We start from the raw sequence: 24,999 nt of genomic DNA on the forward strand, positions 1-24,999 counted from the left end.
GGGTGGTAGCATCTAGCTATTAGATTTCCAAAAAGTAAACAAAGTTAGACCTGGTTAGTTTATGGATTGGGGAGTATAAGAAAAACTTAATGGATGGTTAAAAAAATCTCTGAAGAAGGTATTGGCAAAATGCTTCCATACTGTTGCCAAGAAACTTATCCATGAAGTCATCCAGAACTGAGCTTGACTCAAGGGAGAGCTTACTGTTCTCAGCTTTATTCCTTGGAGATAAAAGCAGCAGCTCCATGGTTCTCCTTTTCTTTTCCTATTTGATTACTGCTACTTGAGTGAAATAAGCTGTAGTTCTTTATACCATTCCAGAGATGTAACCATCCTGAATCTCTTTTGTACAAAAATATGCAATAATTTTAATGAAATGAGAAAATGATATTGTCCACTTGCATAAAATAATAGCCTGCTTTGCACATAACAAAATCATTACATGGCTTATCTTTTCTTAGCATGGCATGAAGAATGAACCCATCCATTATGCCTTAGCATTATATGCAACAAACCAGACCACTACAGCGTGTTCAATAAACCACAATTTAAAGAAGTCCTGGCTTAGCATTATGAACCAGGATATTATCTATTTCTGAAGAAAACTATAGCATTGGAGTATTGATTGCCTGAGTCTGATCTAACAGATCACAGCCATTGATAAAAAGGATTGTTCCAGGTTTTATACAGCCCTCCATCGATAGGCATAGAGAACAGAAATAAAACTGCCACATGATACATTCAGTTAACTCTAATGTGACAATTTAATTTTCCTTGGAGATAGCTCAGTGCAGCTAAAGATGTGTACCGACATGCAGTTCATCATCCCCTGGGTTTATTTTTGATTCAAAACTCAAGGATAGATGTGATCAACAACTCAGATGCATTTACTTTGTCATGTCTATTTTTTAAAGCTTAGCAGAACATTCATTCAAATGAGCACTGGTTTCTTGTGCTATTTCAAACACATACACCTTGAGATCCCTTTAAAAATTAAAAAAAAATCCCCTTTTTAAAAAAAAGTATGAGACACTGTTTTGACAAAAGAGAAAAGAAATGCTCTGAAGGCATCACAGGGAAACAAGACATCCGTGCCTGTGCCCAGCTGGCTCAGAACACAAGAACGACCCAATTTTTAAGGGAAGACTATACATGGAAATACATGTATGTCTTAGATTTCTACTCTGAGCCTACCCACCAAGATACACATGCTTGCAAAAACTTTTTCAACCTTATGTTGATCCTTCCAGAACTTCAGTGGGAAAATGGCATACAAAAGGCATACAGTTGCAGTGATCAGGCCTACTCCCATAGCAATCTCCTAAAGCTCAGCACTTTTATTCCTTGTTTGCATTAGGAGATGGTGGGCAATATTTTTAAAGGCACTACATACACTTCCTTTGGCATGGCTCTCTATTTCATCCACAGGAGATGAATGTTGATTGCACACTTTAATGTTCGTTTTTTCATGCATATTTTTCTCATATTCCCGAACATCCTCCAAAGTCATATCTGAAAAAAGTTCAAGATGATGGGATCTTCTATTAATTCAATCTCAATTTTTAATAAAAGGAAGAATCTGGGGCAAAATCCCTTCCTAGCAAAAGCCACAAAGCAGGAAGCCAACTTTGGTATCAGTAGGCAAACAGCTAGATAAACCAGCCAAGGAATGTAAGTATAAGAAGGATCAGTTAAAAAGAATCACAGTATAGGGATTTGGAAAGTGGTTATTTCTGTGAAGTGAGCTAGGCAAGAAAGTGCAGGGTGCAGGCTTTGCCACAGGCACACATCTTCTAAAATAAATTTAGAAGATTTCCTGGGGAAAAAAAGAGGAAGGATTAAAGAAGAATCTACTTACCTTGTCAGGAACTTTCCAACAAAATTCTAGAGCATTACTTTAAATAACATTATGCTCCCTATCAATATATTAAATTGTTTAAACACTACCTGGCTTAGATTGTAGAAGGTATTAAGTCATATAGATTAACTGCAGAGTACTAGTGAATAATAGATTAATTGAAAATTTTACATGCTTTGAAAGTCAAGCTACCATCAGTATATCTTCATTTTTTATTATAAGACTATCCAGTAGAATTATACACAATCCAGTTCTCCCTCAGCAGTGGGAATATGATTATGTGGGCATATTCAATATATCTACAAGAACATGCGCACATCAAATTCTACTGGTTGGGAATTTTTATTCTCTTCTTTGGAGGAAAGAGTGCTCTTATATTGCAGTACACGGCATTACATTTTATTCTTTTAGCACATTCCTGTCTTAGCACACTCTAGTATTTAAGTTTTCATAGTACTTTCCATTAATATTTATATGATTCATGTAGTATCATCATGTTTTGCTTTTTTTTTCTCACTTAAAATTAAGGGCATTAAAAAGCACTGATCAAAGAAGCTTATAAGCAATGGAACCAGCGTGATCAGAAGCACTTCTGCCAAGCAGTGTTCATGCTCTTCATTAGCAACTTTCAAGTTAATGCAATAATGCTGTCTTACGGCAAAGCTGACTGCATATTAGTCAACAATCTTACACATATCTACAGGGAAGTAAGTCCCACTAAAATCATGGCAACACTTCTTTGTAAACAAGTTTAGAACTGAGGATTAGTCTGCAATTAGAGGGTGAAGCCCTTGCATCAACAAAATACATATTAAAAAATAAATTATATCCTGAGCAGTTCTACATTAGTCCTGGGAATTCATTTGATACCCCTAGGGAACATATACTTCCAGCATATAAGAAATGCTGAAGGTTGGTCATCATTATGTACTTGAAAGAGCCATCTCATGTATTACTTCTATAACAAATTTTTCCAAACCAAAGATTTAAAAAATCCTAATTCTATATACATTAATTTACCATTAATCAGCAATAACAATCCAAATACAGAGTTATCAGGAAAATGTAGGTGCGCCAGAAGGTACATACCCACTGCAGTGCTCATGGTTCTCAAAGACTGTACACAAAATTATTTGGGGGGAAAAGCTTTCATCTGCCTGTCAGAAAATTACTAGCACCATTTGATCCTCCAATCCTGCTTAAGTAGTTTGATAATCACGGGAAGGCCAGTTATGGGAAATGGGAAACCTGCTACTTTTCATAAAAGCTGAAGCAAAATACAGTTTGGGGAAATGCATCAAGACATTCATGTCAAATGGCAAAACATGGACGTGGCCAGTGGAAATCTACTCTCATGGTAGAAACCAAACACCAGTGATATTTCCTTTTAATGATTTCTTATCCTTTTATCTAAATGAAGATTTTAATCTTCGAAAACTGGTTCAGATCTGGATACTGGAGGCTGGTTGGGAGGCTGAGTTATAAATTTGAATAAGTCCTAGAATTGATCACAGTGCATTTAATGGACCAAAATGTCAATATTCCTAATAGCCAAACTCATTTGACTCTCCTTTCCCTGTTCCATGTTTTCTAAGTTACTTTTAGACAAATAGGGAGTTGATCAATTGATTCCAAATATTTATTACAATGAATAACGTTTTTTTTCATTAAAGAAAAACTCAATAAGCTTATCTAATATAAAATAATATTAATGATATTGGTGTTTAGAATTTAATAGATATAAACTAATTTTTATGGTTGTTATCTCTATATATATTAGTTTAAAGCTTATTTATTTAATTTGTTTATTGTATTTTTATCCATGTATATTTATATTTACCATTTGCTGCAACCAAATCAATAGATTTAAATTGGATCTGTTGAATGAGGTTTGTTCACTCATTTCATAATTCTCAACTTGATACATTTTTCTGATCTATGAATGCCTTTACTCAATACAGAAGTTAACATGAACCAGGGCAGACACAATACAGAATTATGGTTTGGAGTTTGGAAGAAAGCCATCAAGCTGAATGTTTTGCCTGTCTCAATTTTGTCTGTGGAAAATTGCCTGTCTCAATTTTGTCTGTGGAAACTTCTGCAGAATTGTTGCTTGGCAAGGATAATCCTAACATAATTAATTATTTCTATTTCACATTCTCTCCAAGCACTCAAGGCAACTTATATTGGTATCTCCCTTCATTTTATGAACAAAACTAGTCTTAGATAGATTAGTTGAGAGACTGATTGGCTGAAAATCATCTAGTGAGTTTCCATGATTGAGGATAGACTTGAAAGTAACCCTAGGACGACATCTTAGCCATTCCATCACACTGGCTCTGAAATTCAAACTCTGGTTTTATTATCACAAATTGTGGTTTGCTACTAGTCTTTAAACCAGGCTCTATGTTATATTTGAACCAGACAGATTTAGAACTTAATTAAAATTAAACCTGCTAGTTAGCGTTTCAGATCCTAAAGTACACATTTAATAACATTATGACGTCAGCACTGCTGCAGGATTGTACCCAGAGCTGCAAACATTTCCTGCAAGCAACTATAAACATTCAAACATTCTCTTAGCAATTTTGTCTGAAGAACAGAACATGCTCTCCTTCGTGTTGACTATTTTAATGAAGACAACTAGAATAAAAATAAGCGGGTCACATGGTATACACTGCCTGAAATAGTTCTATTACAAAAACATGACTTACCATACCACTCATCCACCCATGCAAATGCCTGTCGATGGCCAATTAGCAGTATGTCTTTGACCACCTAGAAATTAAGAAAGGTTAAAAGACTGAGAGGACAATAGCCAGAAATGATCATTTGTGGTAGAGGTACATAACAGGAGGAATCAGGTTCATTTATGATCTCTGAATGCCTTAGGGATGGTCTTCAGAGACCTCCAAGAACTGTTACCAAATTACTAATGAAAGAAAACCATGAAATACAGGACTGGAGAGTACAGTAATGTTATTCCCTACACTTAAGCTGGAGCAGGGGATTCCTTTTTACTGTACAGTATCTCACCTGGCTGTCCCTCTGTGGTTTTGTCCCAGGGTCAGTTGCCCAAGTCTATCTCTGCTTCTGGGAATCCCACTTTTAATTTGCCTTTCATAGCCATGTGACTTTAGCTTTCCAGCAGTTGCCCAAACTGCTTACAATTGGCAAGTCAGGTGGACTGGTCTGGTCTTTGTCTTCCTTTTGATGTTTTTCCCCACCCTTAAAATTCCTGACAAATATTTTATCCTTTCTTTAGGGTACTGTCCCTGGGAAGGGGCAACAACAGCAAGAGGAGCTCTGCTTTAACAATGCCAATAACATGAGAACATTCTTTCCCAGGTTCTTGAAGGGTTTGATTGCTGGCAGCCTAAGAGAGCTCTGAGAACTAGAACCAAGTGGCAAGCTTTTTGAAGTGAGGATCACACTTTTTCAACCAATCATTTTCATCTTCAAGAGCCACAAAGGGCAAGGAGGTAACAAGCTGAAGCCATTAGAGCAGGGTTCCTCAACCTTGGTGACTTGAAGATGTGTGGACTTCAACTCCCAGAATTCCCCAGCATGGCTGGCTGGGGAATTCTGGGAGTTGAAGTCCACACATCTTCAAGTCGCCAAGGTTGAGGAACCCTGCATTAGAGGGCACCACCAGATTTTACCACCTCCACCCCTTTGCATTGTTTAGGGCTTGAGAGATTCTGTAAAACTGGTGCTTTAAAACTATCAGAGGCTTAAGTCCCCTATTTTATTATTGGTTTTGGGAAAAAAGGGATAATTATGGCTCTGCCATTCAAGAGTTTGCCACCACGGGAAGGTTAGGAAGGTGTCAAAAAAGTATGGGGATCCATATGGACGGAGGGTTGCCCTCACCTGGTCTGGTGGGGGTCCACTTGATTTTCCTGGCCTCTTACTGGAAAAGGCCTTCTCTGCAAGCCCTGGACAATTCTCCCAGCATCTTAGGTGCAGCTGGTGGGTGCCTTTGTGGCTAGAACTGGACACCTCCTCAACAGACTTATATTAGCCTACTTTCCCAACTCTCACATATTGGGGAATGATAACTCCTGAGAATAGCAAGTAGTAAAGGGAGCAAGGTTTGTGCCGCTAAGAAATGCACATTGTCTTTGAGTAGCTAGGTGGAAAAATGTGTTCCTGGCTTGTACGACAGTGAGTACAAAAGAACTAAGGACATGGCAGCAGCAAACCTTTGATGGATGGCTCATAAACCAACAGCATGCATTGCATTCTCTTCTACTGAATCCCAGGAACATAAAATAGTATACATATATACTAACATACATACTGATAATAAATGGGGTAAAATGTTTTTCTTTGTGTTAAATATTTCTGTTTAAAGCAAAGCAACATGATTCATAATATATTTAGTTCTGCTTCTAAATCTTGGGGGAGGGGGGTATTAAAATATAGTATTTATACTCCAGGCAACAAGTCATCTCCAAAAAGCAAGTCAAGAATGGGGGCATAATTCATAGAGAGTGAGTTCCACTGTCTCTGAAACATGGAAAAGCTATTTATCACCAGGGTAGATTTATCTGGACCCCATGTAGAATCACTTAGATGCAAATCATCTAAGAAATAGTTCTGCATTCCATGAAAATAACATCCATATTCTCTTATATTCTGCAGAACTTCCTTCCCCATTTTGTTCTTCTTCATCTGTTTCAGACCTTGAATCTAAAATAAGCCAAAAAATGTGCAGAATTTGAGGACATAAATTACAAGCAGATTACATTAGCAAGTAAACACATAGCTAAGGACTTGTCTCTCTCTTTCATACACATCAAAGGCACAAGGAAGAAAAATGTAGGTTAGTTTCATTTTTAATGTGTAAGTTTCTGTCAAGATAGACTGGAAAATAGTGCTGGAGTGGGTCAGTAGCCATGGTGCTTGTCAGCAGAAATGACCTGGGCAAGCTTCATCATGCACTTTTGGAAGAAAATTAAGGTTGGTGGGTTGAAATAATGATAGGTCCTTTAAGAAAGCTTTCTCTAATAAGTTATTTATTCTGTCAATAGGATAAAGCTAGTCAGGTGGGATTAGAGGCAAGGAGCTTCCTTGAAGATAAATATTTCAAATTTACAACTTAATTGTTTTTTAAAAATACATAAAAGGAAATAGCATTCAATAAAAACATATGTTGTATAGAGAAAGGGGACAGAGATAAGTTTTCTTTTTCTCTAATTACAGGAACAAGACTCAGGTGAGGTAAGTTTAACTTGGCAATTCTCTACTAAAAGGAATGGTGGTGCCCACCAATTTGGAAGGCTTAAAAATGGATTAGATAAATTGATGGAGAAGAAGCCGACCAATGGCTGTAGATGACCTCCAGGACAAGAGTCACGATTTGCCCTGACATACTTTTAGAAAGATCTGCCTTCTCCTTTCTTCCTAAAAGAAATCTTAGTTATTTTAATTCTGTATCTTCAGACTCACATGGCACTTCTGAATTTTGGAAACTAATCATACTAGATAATTGTCTCTCCTGCTATAAGCTTTCAGAAGAGTATATTCCATCTCAGTCTTAACTTTTTCAGCTCCCTTCCTAACTTTCTTTTTTTTTTGCAGGTGCAGTTTCACAGTCCCATTGTTTCTCTTTCTGATCCACTCATTCCTTAATTTCTGGTTGTTTGCTTTCACTTCTGCCATCCTTAATTCTTCTTCCTCTCTTTCTTTCCCCTACCACTCCATAGAAGCTCAGTAGATTTATAAATGGATTTTCATATATAAATTATCATGGTGCATCTCTTAACTAGGCTCAGGTTTGAGACATCATGATAAAGCATATAGGTTTTCATGAAAATTACTCTCATTATGATTAAAGAATACTATATTTTGGAATAAATGTGCACATTATTTCCTGCCATTTTTTTTTTTTTTGGTACTGTTAACCTTTAGTGGATATCCTTTGTGGTTGTGTTTAATTCTTGAATCAACATATTGCAATCCTAGTGTCAGGCAGACTCTACTTCAGTTTTTGTTATGTTTTACTCATTAAGCGCCTGGCTAAACATATGATCAGAGAGACTTTCCTTACTCGGAATCCTTAGGATATCTCAGCCCTTTCTGTAGCAATATAGTATCTTGGCAAGATAGCAATATACTTTCCTGGATCTTCTTGTTTCCTAGCTGGCTAACAAACTATATTATCCTCATTGTGGTGGAGCAACTATTTTGAGGACGCTGATTGCCATGAATTTCCTGTCTCCCTCCTAAAATGTTGTTACTTCCCTTAGGAATTAACCAATAACTTGTTTGGTTAATTCCTAAAGGATGAATGTACTTCCCATAGAATTGTGAGAAATCAGAATAAAGTTTATATGCTGTAGCTCTGTAGTGGATTAAGCAAGAAAAATGATTTGGTTTATTTGTGGTACCCAAAGGACTGATAGGATTGTTTAAACATGGGCTGAGGACCAGATAAGACCATAGGATCACATGGAAACATTAGAGTTGCCAAGATAGTCTGCTGCCAAAGTAAGTGGAAAGTGAGTAAATGTCAGAGTAAGTAATTATAAACACTTGCAAAGATATTCACATCAACTCTTTGTATTATGCTTATTGCTGATCCTGGCTACCTGCAGCAACTTTCTCCCCAGAAAAGCTGCATAGGACAGGTAGGAAAAACAGCTGTAGACACTGTCCTTTACTCACCTTATGAACAAACTGCTCAACTCGAGTTTGAAGTCCCCATACTTCGAATTTCACAGATACAAGTTTGTAGGAGCACATAATAGGGTCTTGAGTTTCTCTCCAACCTTCTTTTAATAGGCCTCTCCCAGTCTTCTCTGATTTGAAATACTTAGGGTCCTATTGAAAACAAGAATGAGCGAGCAGCCTAACTGAAGATTGAAATCTATGTTTGAAAAAAAGAACCACTTGTGCTAAAATTGTTACTAGTAAGAATGGAATGCTACACAAAATTATTTCTATCTATGACAGGAACAATGTTCATTTCATGTTTCTTTTCTCTATTTATTAATATTAGGGCTGGAAGCTGGTTGTTTGTACAAGAAGACTGGAGATTTTTGAAAAACCACTGTATTAATTCCAATCCTTATTCCTAAATCCTAAATGAAGCACTTCACTTAGCCCCATTTAACCATTCAACTGAGTTACTTTGGGGAATTTGGCAGCCATATAAATAAAATAAAATAAAATAAAATAAAATAAAAGCTATGCAAATGAAAATTATTAGACACAACAGAAAGCAGCTAATTCTTTAATATAATTAATAAATACATTTTCTAATAAACTATCCAAAAAGTTACTGCTAGAATGGGAAGGAGAAATATATTATCTTCGTGGGTACCATATAAAAATAAATTTGCAATGATTACAACATACTATAGTTGTACAGTCTAAGGATCAGGGCAGATGCAGCATGCTGGCTGGGTGTTGATATTCCTGTTCAACATCTTAAATGTAGGTTAAAAATGAACATATTCTAACAGATTTCCACCATATATTACTTCTGTTTTAAATATATGCATTAGTTTAGGACAGAGTAAGATTTATTAATAGGTGTGATCCTTTCAAAAAGGTTAACCTGCTAAAATACCATTTTGGTTAATGGATAAGGTATTGCACATTTTAATTTTGATATTTCAGATAGTTCTGCAACTAGTTCAGGTAGTTTTGATACCAGATAGTTCTTTGCTTTCTGTTTTCCAAGTGCTCATCTCATTCATAATCCTGACAATCTAAAAGAGCTTCTTCAATGTATTTGAAAAGTATGTTTTCAAAAATACATTTGAAAATTGGCACACTTCTTCCCTCCACTCACACACTAACAATAATTACATTTGGCTGTTTCTTTTTTCCTCCCTTTGGTTTCAAAGTAAAGAAAGCACAGATAAAGCAGTACATCTGCTTTGGTAGTGCTCAATACTTGAAAGTGCTATTTTAAAACATCCTGTGCTTCGCATCACAATGTACTGAAAACACGGAGCAATTTGTGCTATTTGGTAGCAAAATTATTCCATCGAAATGAGTTTGCCTCATAAATTATATTTGACTGAAGCACAGAGGGGAGCAAAGGAGAAATCTAACACAAGTGCTTGGAAAATGTCTTTAACGTAGCGCTAGCAGAACAATTGTATGGTGAGTCTTAAGTTAAACATGAGTGGGTTGCTCTGTTTTTCACAGGTACTTTATGACACTAGGGAAAGAGCACAGTCCCCTTTCTCCAAAACATCTCTATGAGAAAGCTTGAGCAAGACTGAAAAGCTTCATTGCTCCTGAAGACTTAGGAGTATAAATGATGCATCTGGTATCATAAGAAAAACTCTGTAGGCTCTCTCTGTGTGTGTATGTGTGTGTGTGTGTGTGTGTACCTGACAAATTGCTTTTGCAAACTCAAGGAAATTTCAGCCACAGTTTGTGATCTAGAATCTATTAATTTAGACAAAAATAATAATTAGATATTACCTCTACAAAATAGAATTTTACTGCAGGATTTCTTCCCTTTACTAGTGAAATAGCATCTGTCAGGATGCCTCTGCTAAGCGTGCTCAGCTAGAAGCTAGCCTGGATGAGGCACACACTTCTGATATTTCACTGATGCACGTTTCTTGTTTACAGTCTATGAATGGTGCATGAATCAAGATTCTAAACTGGAAGATCTGGGTTGACTTCATCAAGCATCTACGCTTTCCTTAAAGATTATTCCAGGCAGACCTAAGCATCTGTTCAGAAATCATTATCATTATCATTATCATTATTATTTCAGGAAGTTTAACATCCTTTATAAAAATATTCTCTCTGAACTGGGCTAGCCAATACAGTAATCTTTGCTTGCCTATAAACCTGAGGGCAAATGTTTTATAGACTGTCAAACTGCATCAATTATAAAAAGACAATTAAGTTTTCCTGTATACCAGCATATGGCCACTGACTTAATACCTAACAGGGAGCATTCTACGAGAAATATTTGACATATGTTGCAAGGAAGCACTTCAACAGTGAGATGAAGAAACAAACTTTTTGAAACTTTCTTTGACTTAATGAAATGAGATTCTCCAATGAGATTCCTCAATGTTTGACTTAAAGAATGGGACTCAGTTTTAAAGTTTGTTTCACTGAAAGTGCTTGAACAACATCAGTTAGGGCCCAGTGAAACACTTTTGCATTGTACTTATAAAATAAAATTATGATCAGTGAAACCACGTGGGCTGTTTTAAAGCTATACTGTACCTGCATGGCTGAAGTAAGAATGGAAACATCTCATCACTCATAATTCAAGTCAAGATGCCGATCTCTAAATACTGATCTGACATCCAAATCTGAGATTTCAGATTACAATACTAAGGACTTTTTATACTGTAATTAGAATCAGTGGCTTTTCCAGTGTTCTTTTGTCCAATTGAATTGAATATGATGACTCCTAACATCCATTTTCGGGAGGTGATGTGGATAAGACAAGGGTAAATTGTCACCTTTATTTTTCCAGCCTATGTTCCTTAGACAGGACATCAGATATTGTTCTGACATTTTATGATACCCTTCTTGCTATTGGTTGAGGTTTTTTTTTTGCTATTAGTTTGCCCTTTGTTATATTGTTTTATTATTTTGGTCTTACTGTAAGAAGGGAATGTAAGGCTCTTAGAATCCCTTTGGACTGGAGGGCATATGAGCCCCAGTAAATATATATACCAGTGTTTCTCAGCCTTGGCAGCTTGAAGATGTGTGGACTTCAGCTCCCAGAATTCCCCAGCCAGCATGTTCTATACCTTTGGCCCATACCATACCAGGAAATCTGGCCTCAGTAAAGGGGGCACAATGGACTAGATGTGGGGGTTTGATGAGTTGCCATCTTGATGTGTACCCCAAATGCTTTTTTTTTTTTTTTTTTGCAAAAGGGGAAGAGATTTGTGTTTTGATGCAAAACTGAGGAAACAGGCAAGGAAGGGCCTCCTTCCAAGAAGAATAAGCTCTGCTTGGCTGTTGATTCTCTACAAGCCCCATAGATGTGTAAGGAAGTAAATACATGTATTGCATTAGCATCTTGGTAATTATAAATAGTCAGAACAGCCCATTCCAGCCCTGCTTCATTTTCATGGTGAAATCAGGTCCCTTGGCTGTGAGGAAGTCTGGTCTTCTTGAAGTACCCATTGAAAGTACTGCCTCTTTTCCTGGGATTATGTTTTTTCTGAGACATGTCTATAGGCCCTTGAATATTAATGCGGTTATTCTATGCAAATGGATAACTACCGCTGAATTTAATACTAGATGCAACATTCAGCTCCTGAAAACTTTTGTCTTTTCAAATAGAACTTTCTGTGGTTCCTTGTGGCTGAAGGAAAAATAGGAGTGTATAGGCAACATCAATGAAACCAGAAATATGATTAAATAACACTTATAGTGAACAGGAATCTAGTTAATGTGTGTTAGGCAGCCTCTTCTCCCAGGAGGAGCAACATAAAATGATGCAAACACAAGGAAAGCATGCACATGTTCTTTATTTGCATAAATTAATCGCTCTTAGCTTTTCGTTTCCTTAAAGCAAAACATGAATTTGTTAGCACCTTTCTCATAGGGCCAAGAAGGGTTGCCATCTACAATAGCTCAGCGCTATTATTACAAAAGCCGAACTTCCCCATCCTCTCAAGTTTTGGAAAGCAGGAGGGAGCGCTCTTTGTGATTGATTGCTAGCAGTGATATCTATGTCATGTGTACTGTTTTAATCCAAACATTATATTGGGTGCGGAGGTGTGAGAGACTGGGAAGGAAACCAAGGAGGAGGGGGTGTAGTATATGCGAGAAGAGGCAACACAGTCCAGTTGTGAGACCTCTGGGAAGAAAGCACTTCCAGAAGACTCCGCTTTAATTAACTCACAGTAAGTTTGGCTGGGAATGTACTCTTACAGTTTTCAAGAGTAGTTATTCATCCCAGCCTAGCATCCAAGAGAACTTTCTGAAATCCATGTGGTTCCTGTTTCTTTGGTTTGCCAAATATGTGGGGCTTGACAGCATGCCATTCAGATTCCAACGTTTGGAATGGCATATAAGAGGAAGGAAGGAAAGATTGATTGGTCCCATTTGGCAATTTCTAACAATTTTCAAGAACTATGAATCCGCAAATATTTGCTGACCGCTCTCCAGAAGAACCTCTTCTCTCCTTCCTCTGCATTCAAGAGGCAGTAAAGGACTCAGATGTTTCTCTTTTCTACCAGCACAGAGCAATAATGTTGTTTTGGTAGTAACGGCAGTGGCTGTTCCTACTGCTGTACAGGTAGTCCTTGGCTAATGACCACTTGTTCAGCAACTGTTCGAAGTTACGAAGGCACTGAACGCGTGGTACATACGACTTGTCCTTGAAGCTCCAGCCATCTCAGCACCCCCACAGTCACATGATCACGATCTGGGTGCTTGGCAACTGGCTTGCACTTAGGACGGTTGCAGTCTCCCGCGGTCATGTGATCATCATTTGTGACCTTTCCTGCTGGCTTCCCACAAGCAAAGGCAATGGGGAAGCTGGCAGAGAAGGTTACAAGTTGCTCCTATAAGTTACTCCCACTCCTGCCACTTTTTCTCCCGAGGAACCCAGCTACGGAGAATGAGATCCCAGGAACAGCCTCTTGAACTGACATTTTCAGGAACAATATCTCAGGAACTGATGCAATTATGAATCTTTAGGTCTTATAAACATTGCAGTGAATTATAAGAATTCACTGCATCCAAATGATATCTGTATGACAATTCTTCAATAACTCAAATGTGAAATTGCCAGTGTGAACGTAATCCTTACTGCATTAAAATGTGAGTCCTCTTTAATAAACCTATTTAAGGCTTATTAAAGAGTTTTTAAGTGCTGAAGTTAAACAAAATTTAGAATATCAGCAAAGTCTAGATATCTCTAGTGAGTTGCTTTAGAAAAATACAGATGCACACGTGAACAGGATCTGAGCTATGACGAAGAGAAATTCCATGCCTAACCATGAAAGCTCTTTCCTAAATTACTGCATAACCTAATCAGTACAGTAATGCCTAAAAGCCAACTAGAGTGAAGGCTTAGAAGATTTAAAGCTGTAATAACAAAAAGCATTAATGGAGAGGTCAAAACCCAGAGCACCTATTTTAAAAAAAGTGCAGGTAGATGGAATGTAACTATGGAAAACAGATGAAAAGGAAGCGGTCTGGGAGTCCTGGGCAGAAAAGTGATATATGACTACTGCCAGAAACACGGACAACATGCAACTTAGTACCTACTCCAAGCAGAGGGTGCTACTGCATTGTGTTGCCTTTGTGCTCTCCAAACCCAGTTAGTTGGCCTTTGATGACCAAGAATGCTAGACAGGCCTTTGGTCAGCTTTAGTAGAATTGTTCTCATGTGCTTTAATCACAAAAGAAGTGTACAGTTCAAGCTATTGCATTTCTGCACACAAAATGTAGGAACATTTCTCTGTTCCAGTTGGTAGGATGATTTAAACAAACAGCCAAACTACTCCAGGATGGGAATATTCACCCCAAGGTAGTTTGGGTGTTTTCATGAGTTGCTCGCACAGTATCAGTCAAAAGCATTATGTTCTTTACTTACCTCTGATTCTTTGTAATAGCGCTCAGGAATTTCATCACAGGCGATATCAATGAAGCAGACTTCTCGGTCAAGATCTTTGGCTTCGTTATCAAATATCTGCAAGATGTAAAACAAACACATTTTAATGTTCTGGTAGACACATATTCTGAAGTTAAACTCTGTGAATGTTATGTACTGAATGTTATGAACTTGTTTCAAGAAACAAAAATACTGGTTCCAAAAGTAGCAGGATATGTTCTTGGCCGTGGCTCCTAATTACAGGTTGGCTGTGCACAAATTATGTAGTTTGCAGGCAATAACTTCAGTGCATGAACCCAAGTTTACTTCATGCCTCTGACAAGTTTTCCAAATCTTATTCTCATAAGTGACAGTATGAAAACATGATTTAAGAGGTAAGACTGAAAAACTCAGAGGATAAGCAGCCATTTTCTAGTCATCAGAATAAGCCTGCCTACTGTCATTCTCCATTGCTATGACCTTGATACATGCTTTTAAAATGTTTCCCCTATCCTTGCATTAATAAATACATGTTGCACAAGCCACAACTCTTTGACTAAAAAGAATTTCCCACTTGGATTTGATTTGGGGGAGCAGAGGCCACTGAAAATTTACAGAATTGGCTTTATTTATTGCTTATAAAGCTGCCCTCCTTTTTCCCAACCTCTGATATGTATCTCATTCCAACCCAAGGGGGAGGATCACAACCTAACCACGAGTCCTAATCAGCCAGTCACTCTAGGCTACTGGACCTGATATCAAGATACCCTAATTATCCATGGAGGGCAAGTTGAACATTCCTGACACTCAGAATTGCCTCTCTACCCCTTCTTCCTGGCCAAGTAAATGTCATACATAGGTCAGCGAAAGGCCTCTAAACACTTTTCTCAAGGGAAGCTTAGAAGCAGACGATGAACTCTGCTGTTCCGCAAAAGGCAAAACCAGGAATTACTGCCACTTGTTTACATGGGGCTGCCCTGGAAGTTGATTAGGAAGGTACAAATGGTGCAAAACGCAGCTGCCCACCTGCTGATTGGTGAGAGCAGATAAGCAGAATAACCCCAAAGATTGTGAGATTCTATTCTAGGTATTGGTTATTACCTATACAGATCTTTAAGGTTCAGGTCCTCATTACCTTCAGGACCATATTTTCCAGGTAGAATTTGTGTGTCAAATATGTGCTGCCTGAGATGGGATGCTGAGTGGGATTCCCTCCCCACTCCCCGATGAATACTAAGGGAGCAGGAGCCTGGAAAAAGGCCTTTTCAATCATAACCCCCTTGCTCTAGAATAACCTACCCCTGGTTAGAAGAGCTCCTTCCTTATTAACCTTCAAGAAGGCTGTTAAGACAGTTCTTCTATAAAACCTTTGGAATGGATTCTATCCGCTATTTTATGGTTTTATTGCACATTTTATGGCTTCTTCAGATGATAAAATCACCTAGAATTGTCAGCTGAGATGGCACACAAATAACTTTATAACTCAACTCAACTCAACTCAACTCAACTCAACTCCTCTCAGGAAACAAATGATTTCTTTTTCTTTTTTTCTGATGAAAAACTACCCCTTCCTTCTTCTGGTAAAAAAAAAAAGTTAAATCTATATTGGCTTTTCAATTTTCCCATTTGCAAACATGCAAAGCATTGTAATATATGCATTGGATAATATACAAATGACAAACCTCATCACCACTTTGTAAGGCACACTAGTGTGATAGCCTTTTCTTTGGGTTGTAGGGAGGAAGTAGCTTGCGTAAGGTCATCTGCTGAACATGAATGCCTGATGTGAGATTTGAGTTATGGATCTTCTGGCCAATAGCTTTATAGCAAAGAACTCTCCTATCCATAAGATACTATTTTCATCTTCCCAATCAATTTCAAGTGGATCCTAAATCTGATAGATTTCACTCCTCAGATGTCTGAACTTTTATTCGTGTATATTTTTCTCTTGCATACAGATGGAGGTTTAACCTCTTAGCTTGAAACACTCTGTGCTGTAACAACATTGCCTGGGCATTTTTACTTTGATTAGTTTATCTAATATTTTATTGTATTTTAAATTATTTTAGAGGGTACTTTTTGTTTTTATATCATGACATTTATTTAAGTAAATAAATAGCTATATCAAAGTAAGAAAAGGATCTATTTATATACTAAATCAATACAGATAATTTTCCTGTTGCTTCTAGCCAAATATTCTCTGAAATATTTAAGAGTCTGTAGAGGGGATAATTTAATTAATTATGCAGTTGAGCTGGGGATATTTAAAAGTTTTTAAAAAGAAAATTAAAGTTCATGGGGAAAAGCAGAAGGCTCTCAATCTGCTTCTCTGTGCTGGCAAAAAGCAGAAAGCAAATGGCAAGAACATTCTGTGTTCCTAACAAGGTCAGGATTGTAGAATGGACTCATAAATATTATGATATGAAAGAGAAATTAGAGAGGGTTGCTTTTTGGAAGTAATATAGCAATATGAAATGCCCATGACTAAACCAAATTAAGAATTTTCAAGAACCAAAAGTGAATTATAAATTATAACCTTTATAAAAATGACAGCATTTTTAAAATTATAGTATTTACAAAGCTGTTTGCCCAGTACCAGTGGGAATGAAATCCAACAGAGGCTCACGCTGGAAGAAAAGGAAGAAACCACTCTTGCACATTCTCTCTTCTCCATTCCCTCATGTTTTGCAACATTCCTCATCCTTTCCAGGACAGATTTTTAGGAAGCAGACGGGGACTGATGTAAATTCTGCTTATTCTTCAGCAGAAGTGGCCAAGGGTAGTCTGGATCCATTTTTTATTGCACATCAAGACAGAATGTGGACCAACAGTTATTGAACTGAACAGACAGAAATGTGTTAAGGACTACAGCCCAGTTTCTATTAATTCCAAATGAAATTTAGCTGTGATCCCTGAACTTTGCTGGCTGAGGGACTATAGGATTTGGCAAGAACTCTGTTATACTAGTGGAATATAAAACACAGTACTGCCATTGAAAATATATTAGCAGAATACTGGAAGGGCTGATTCTGTTATTTCAATTCAAGTAACACAGAGAAAATCTTCAGGTTACATTCTCTGTGTTCCTAAATCAATTCATTATTAGTAGGATCAACCTTTTACTACACATTAAAAATTACGTTAATGAGAGAAAAGCTTATCCAAGCTAGTGAAAATATTTTTAATCTTAAATGTTAATTCCCATCAACAGACTCCATGTGAAATGTAATGATCCAATCTGAGAGGGTTTTTGCCCCCAGATTAATAGATGATTTGCCTCAGTTTTCTAGAATGTACTTTTTAATATTTGCATATACTGCCAGCTGCTCCCCAAATACTGTATCAGCAAATGTTTGACCTGCTGCTCCTCCCAAAGGACAATAAATAGGCAGAGGATCAAAGCTTTGAAAGGCTATTCCTGTGGCTTAGAGAACTTTGTTCTCTTTTTCCATTATCTATAGTTTATCAAATTAGACATAATAAGATTAGAAATGTATAATATCTATTGCTGTGTTCTTACCATTTAGCCTGCATATGATTGCAGGGCCTGCTTGCTTTTGCACTGTGCTCACCTAGTTTTTACAGCTAATTGATCCATGCATAATAAGAGGGGTGGGCACAGCATTAGCTGGTTAGTAAGTGAACCTGACATTGATTAGGGCTGAGGCAAGTGACCGGTTCAAGGTGACTCAGCTGGCTTTGGGGCCCATGGGAGGGCTAGGATCCGGGTTCCCCCACTCCTACTCCAGCATCTTAACAACTACCCCACACTGCCTCTCTAGTATATACAACATTTACTAATTAAAGTTAAACTTAACAAAAGAAACATTATGAAAACATGTTTGATGAAATACATACATTGTTTCTGAACGACTGAAGACTTTTAAAAAGACCTTTGTTTAAGAGCATTTCCACACCACCAGTGCTCCTAATCACAAAGTAATTAGGAGACAACCTATCATCACCTTCCCTTCTGCCAACTTTGAAACACAAAGAATGAAGAAAACACCATCAGTCAGTCATTGCTCAGACTCTTCCCTTGTAAATGATCAATAGAAGAGTTTTAAAAATAACAACTGAACGGTGTTCTGGCCTCTGAGCTCCCAACAGTCCTGCAATAATTATCTCCTCGTTGCTACTACTGTCCACATAAAAACAAAATGAAATTAATTGCTTCTCTCTCCACAGTTTTCAGTATGTACTATATGAGCTGTCTGCCAAAACCAAAAACGAAATGGAGGGGTTGCATAGTTTGGGCAATAAGGTCTCTTCTTATGCGTATTTGCCATCAGTCTAATGCTGGGATCCCCTGGGGTTGCACATGAGCCCCTACACTCCTTGCAGGCACTTCCCTTGGAACCTGTCAAACCTTCTGCTTGGCCTGATTCTAAAAAAACAAATTGGATTTTTTTACTTAAAAAGGCAGAGAAGCTGGCACGTCGCAAAGCAAAATGCCTTACAGCGGCAGCAGCTTCATTTTTAAGACAGCCTCTGAGCTCCATATGGGCCCTAGGCATTACGTAGTATAAAAATAGTCAAAGCCAACAGATGCAGGGGTCCCCAGGCTCCCCTTTAACTCTCATTCTCAACATATGTGATGGCAGGTTCTTCTAACCCAGACTCAGCAGTAAATTACAGACATCCTGGCTTAGCCCACCTCCTTGCTTAAATTCCTGGCCACGGCTTGGTTAGATGAGCATTTTCATTGCAGCCAAGAATGAACAGCCATATGCATCTGACTGGATATTGCTAGTTCCAACTCTCGGTTGCTTTTCTCTTTGCCCTCCCATATCCTTGATGGTTCAAAATCATGCCTTCTTCCTCCCAACCTTCTGAACTGAGGGATTCTTGGTGCAACGCTTGGTGGCTCTGAAGCTGAGTAGGGGTTGAATGTCTCCCAGTTCAGCCTGGGAACTGCTGATTCCTGTTTCACCTGCCTCAAACCTTATACCTACTTGTGCAGGACCCTAATGGGAGCTGCAGCAGAGGAGTAGTGCAGAAGGCATGAGTGGGGGAGAAGTAGCTAGCACCCCTGCTGTTATACCATCTCCTCCACTGCTGCTTGAATCAGCCATCATTTCAGTCAACAGCTGCACTGCTGCCAGTCTACCGTATTTCCTCTCCTTAGTCGAGGAAGGCATGCGATTAAGCCCTACAGCAGAGTACAACCCAGAAAGTAAGGCACACATTAGTTAGGTTGAGTAGTTAGATTTCATAAGTCTCATTAGTTAGGCTTATGGTCAAGAACAAAAAAGGTTAATATACAGAATCTTGGAAACCAAATAAACCAAGACTCTAGCATTCATTCAGTAAAGCAGGGTTCCTCAACCTTGGCAACTTTAAGACGGGTGGACTTCAACTCCCAGAATTCCCTAGCCAGCCTTGCTGGGTAGGGAATTCTGGGAGTTGAAGCCCACCCGTCTTAAAGTTGCCACGGTTGAGGAACCCTGCAGTAGAGAATTCATTAAGGTGGGATCTCTGAGAGCCATTTGAACCTCTTTTCTCCAGAATGTGAGACCAAAGGGCTGACCATCTTTTTGCCAGATAAGGCTGATCCTGAAATATCAATCTGTTATTGCAGAGGTTTTGAGATACTCCTGTTTCACTCCCAGCCCCAGAGATTTCCCTTACACATAGTGTACTGTACTGAAGACCTGGGGGGACCCTTGCAGAGCCTGGCCCAGTGGGGTAAACCCTTCTTCCTGCTTCCTCCAGTCTGCCCTCAATTCCCATAGCTGGAGGGTCTCAGAGGGTGAAAACTTTAATCATTGGGGACCCCCATCCAAGAGGTTTGCCCGTGGACCCAGAAAACTCTACTTATGCCCCAGCAGGCATTCTCAGAAATCCAAATGCAAGTGGTGATTTGTCTGGAAGGGTGTCTATCTGCCCCACAAAGAAAGGTAGGTAAGGTGAGGTGGTGGTCATGGTGTTGATAGGAAGTATCTTTTATCATTCTGAGAATCCTTGGCTTGTATAACATGCTGAAAAAAACAATTAGAGCAGCTTTCTCACAGAAGGAGTCATCAGGGGAATTCAAGCAGCTTATTTTTCATTTAACAATATTTATAGTCCATCCCAATCCAAATGGAGCCTGGACAGGATACAACAAAGTCAAAGCAAAAACAGGACACTAAAAATCATATATAACTAATAAAAATCAACAACAGAAGCCTAGTACATAACGGGTGTCATTCAGTTAAGGCAACCTAAAGGCTAAATACTGCTCTGGCTAGAGTAGGAGCTGTCTCTGATTTCTGAGAGAGTGGGTTCCATGAAATGGGGGCCACCACTGAGAAGGCCTGTCATCAATGTCTCACATCCCATAAACCTCATGAGTGGGAAGACCTACAACTGGCCCTCTCTGTCTGGACTGGTTGGGCAGATCTGATTTTGGCAAAGCATTATCTAATGATCCTCAGTGCTAAACTGTAAAAGACTTTGAAGGTGATAATCAGTATTTTGAACTGGAAGCTACTGGCAACTAAGGGAATGAACTTCAAAATAGGTATTTATTCTCATTTGATGAAGCTGACCTATCAGGAGCCTAGCCACCGCATTTGTACCAAGTATAGCTTTTGGGTTGTCTCCAAAAGCCACCCCATGAATTACAGCAGTCCATCCAGGTTATGGTTATTATCACCAGGATATCTTGGTGCAGGTAGAGTCATAACTGGTACACCAGCTGAAACTCGACAAAGACTTTGCTGCCTATTGCTTTCACCTGATGTTTAAGTAGGGGCCACAGGACCAGGAGAACCAAGCCACAAACCAACTCCTTCTGGGGGGAGCACAGCACCCAGACTGACTACTGGACCAGACGTTACAAGATCATCATAATGTCTAGCAAGCAAATCTGTCTTGGTAGGATTGAATCCGAGCTTGTTTTGCCTCATTTGATAGAAAGTTGTTCGTTTGCTGCTCAAGCAAGCTTACCATGTAACTAAGCTTTCTACTTTCAGTCAAGGAAAAATAAAACAGAGTATGCATCCCAATTCATATCTTCTCTGAATCCTTTATTCACTAGCATACAACAGCTGATTCCCCTCTCTTTATAGATTACATGGCTGTCTTTACACATTACACTAATTTTTTTAGTTTTAAGCTTATGATGTTAACCCTTCCAATTGTTGCATAATAAATAACTGTGGTTAAGCACAATGTGTGAACCAGGTTGGTGAGCGAATTCACACATTGAATTCACACAACTAAGCTATGTTGTTTATATGGTTTTGGTTTAATTGTTTAGCACATTGTGTGAAACAGGCCACTCTGGTTTAAAAATCATGACTTATTGCTTAGACAGTTGGGTGAACCCAGCCAACAGTAATTTACTCAACAAACCAGGCTTAAGCATACCATGGCTTTGTGTTATTTGAGCCACACAATAATACACCACAATGGGTTACTAATCACCATATCTGTGTTAACTTCTTACTTTAAGCCAGCCAAAAAAGCCACACTACAGTCTAGTGGGTCATGGGCATCCACTGAGTAAGCCACAATCTTCATGAGAATTTTCCTGTGCTTTTTTGTATGATAAAAGTAAATTAAGGCAAGCTGCTTCGAGGTCTGGACTGCAGGAGAGGTACATAATGACTTTCATCCACCATTTAAAGGATGAGTAATGAATGAATTACTGCCCAAGCTCTTGAAATTCCAGCCTTCTGCTCAGAGCTTGACATCAACGTCTTGATTTGAAATACATCTTTTACAGATAACTTGCTCTTCTAATTGAAACAGGGATAGCTCACTGAACTGTTTAGTTTACATAAAAGAAAACTAATATTCAGCACGAAGTTTTAAGATTGACTTGCCAGCCAACCAGCACTAATTGCTCTTAGCAATTCATTCTGACTGTTGGGAACTTGCTGCAGCACTCTTGGCAATATTATGTCCCTGTGTTCCTTGGAGCGGTGCAGAGGCTCCATTGGGAAACATTTTAGTACCCAGCACGATGCACCTAAGATGGGGAGCTTAGAAAAAAACCATGGCCTTGTGTAGATCTCCTGGATTGATAAGAGTACAAATCAAAACTATTGACATTGTTTTATACAAGTAATAAGTGAGAACTGGAATAAAACAGAGCTCCAAATATTACGGAGGGCTTTTCTTATTCAGGACACAATATTCCATACCATCAGTCCTCCCTATATTAAGTCACTCTCCTCACAAAAGACACTCTCCATTCTGTGTTAATGGACCTGGTTTGGGTCCCCTAAAGACTTATTTTCTCCCTTATAAGATTAAATCAATCAAAGACCATAGCCGATTTACATTACAGTAAAACATTAAATTAGAAAAGTACATAACAATATTTAAGATATTAGTTTATAGGAAGGTATTTGGCAGAATTCTGACTCAAAAGGGTATGAGATGTGACAATGAGCAAAAGTTGGAAAGTACACTGTGGCTTTATGCCAAGCGAAGATTGTGCAGACCCGAATTTGCTCTTCAGTGTCAGTGAGAAAAATGTTTGGGTGCTAGAAAGTTAATTGTATGTTTGTTGATACAGAGAAAACGTAAGATAAAATGGACGGATCTGCATTATGGAAAAGTTTTGCATAGATATGGAGTTCAAAGTTGCTTGCTTGTTGTATGCTCTAAGAGTGGCATATGATGGAAATAAAACATTCATGAGAATAAATGCTTAACAAATGGTCCCACACTGAGCAGGGAGTATGACAAAGATGTGGGATGTCTCTTTGGTTGTTTAATACACTTACGGATATCAGTGCAAGGAATGCTTGTGGGGATGTTAGTGGTGTTTGGCTGGGGACACGAATGTGTGTGCTTTGGTATGCAGCCGTGTTGTTGGCTGAGAACCCAAACGATTTACAGCAAATGTTAGACCATGTGATGCTACAAGGATCATGGATCTGAACATTAATGTATTGAAAGACAGAAGTAGTTGTCTTTGACAGGAAAAGTGGAGTGAACAATAGCAAGTCAATGGAAAAAAACTAGAGCGAATCAATGAACGTGTCTGTCTGGATGGAATGTTTATTGAGGATGGGAAAATGGCTAGAGAAGCCTCCCAACATGTGACATTTATATTTGGATGGTGCCATGTTGATCAACCCAGACTTCAAGGAATGCCAGTATTATTAGCACACTGATGCTAAAATAATAATTAACTTAAATCTTGCTTCAGTCAATAAATAATCTTCATGTGACTGAAAAATATAATGAATTGTGGGCTTAGACTAAATGCTATCATTAATTAAACTAACCCAAAGTCAATTAAGAGCCATTGGTGAAATGCTCTGTTATGAAATGGTCGAATCACTCTAAAAATTCATCTACAAGACTTTCCTTCATAACTTCTCACAATTGCCTGATGATCTGAATCTACAACCCTCTCTATTTCATTTGTACACTGATAGCATTTCCATTTCACGTACTGTGTCATATTTGGTCATGTTAATAAACTTGATTATGGCCATGCAATCTATTATGGCAACACAGAAAATCCTCTTGTCTTCTACAAAAACACTTTACATGAAACTTCTTTTCCAAGAGATGCTTTAAAAACTCCATCCAGTCTTTTAATATTTCTGTTTTTATTAGTTCTTAGTACATATTTGTCAACTCACAAAAATCTGATCCAAGTAATTCTTTCTTAAAGTGTAAGTCCTCTGTAGAAGTTCCTTTTAATCAAGAAAATTCTCATTCCTTTTACTAGTAGTTTACACATTCACTCACAGATGAGTGTGAGGGATTAGTAAAAAAATGAAAGTATTTCATTTTGGAAGAGAAAGAAGTAGTAGTTCTTCTTGGCTGCAATATTACCAAATGAAAATTCCCATAAACTGTACCATCGGATCATAAAAAACTATACTGTAGTGTATCATAAAAAACCAGTTTATTAATAACTTCTTCAGATTTATTAAGAATGAATTAATATTAGATTAGATGCTATGGGTCCCATCTATTAAAGAGTGCCATCTGATGGGACCCAGGAAGAGACCCTTTCCAGTCATGGCATCTGCTTCCTGGAATATCATCCCCCTGGAGATTAGACTGGCCCTGACCTTGTTGGCATTGAAGACATGGCTGTGTCATTGGGCATGGGGATCAGAATGTGGGGTAGAGCCCATGAGAAGGTTATGTTGATGTGTGTTTGTGGTTTTATCTTGGCTGATGATTATGTACTTATTGTTGTGGTGTTTATTATATTGTATTTTAACCATTGTTACCTGCCCAGAGTCATCATGATGAGATGGGCAGCCACACAGATGATAGACAGACAGACAGACAGACAGACAGACAGATGAAAAATCATGCTGGAAGAAAGCAGTAGCAAACCATTTGCATTTTATTGCCAAAATTACAAAAAAAGACATGTCCTTGCAGTCACCAGGAGTCAGCATTGGCTCAAAGGAGACTTTAAGAATATAAAAAAGTATAAGTTTGAACAATGCAAACTTCCTGTACTAATGTCATATTTCAGTCCTTATGGCTCAGCACTGAATTATCACAGAAATAATTCGTTCCAAATAACCAAAAATGAAACACAAGACCTTTACTGCGCCCAGTTTGCAAAACAAGAAACAACTTACCATGACAAATTGAGTAATTGACAAATTGA

The 24,999-nt window shown here is 38.2% G+C and overlaps 1 protein-coding gene across 1 annotated transcript in view; it reads right to left on the minus strand.

The window, feature by feature from the left end:
- Positions 1-24,999, minus strand: part of PITPNC1 (phosphatidylinositol transfer protein cytoplasmic 1) — a 142,133-nt gene that overhangs the window by 7,636 nt on the left and 109,498 nt on the right. Inside the window, exons 6-8 of the mRNA XM_088138275.1 lie at positions 14,415-14,510; positions 8,531-8,686; positions 4,573-4,636 (exon numbers count right to left, since the gene is read on the minus strand). Of these exons, the coding sequence (XP_087994401.1) occupies positions 4,573-4,636; positions 8,531-8,686; positions 14,415-14,510 (316 nt within the window). The remainder of the gene's footprint in view (positions 1-4,572; positions 4,637-8,530; positions 8,687-14,414; positions 14,511-24,999) is intronic.

Source organism: Python bivittatus, unplaced genomic scaffold (genome assembly GCF_059951505.1).
Source record: "Python bivittatus isolate LINGU-HERP-01145 unplaced genomic scaffold, Pbiv_v1 ctg000220_np1212, whole genome shotgun sequence".
Classification (NCBI taxonomy): domain Eukaryota; kingdom Metazoa; phylum Chordata; class Lepidosauria; order Squamata; family Pythonidae; genus Python; species Python bivittatus.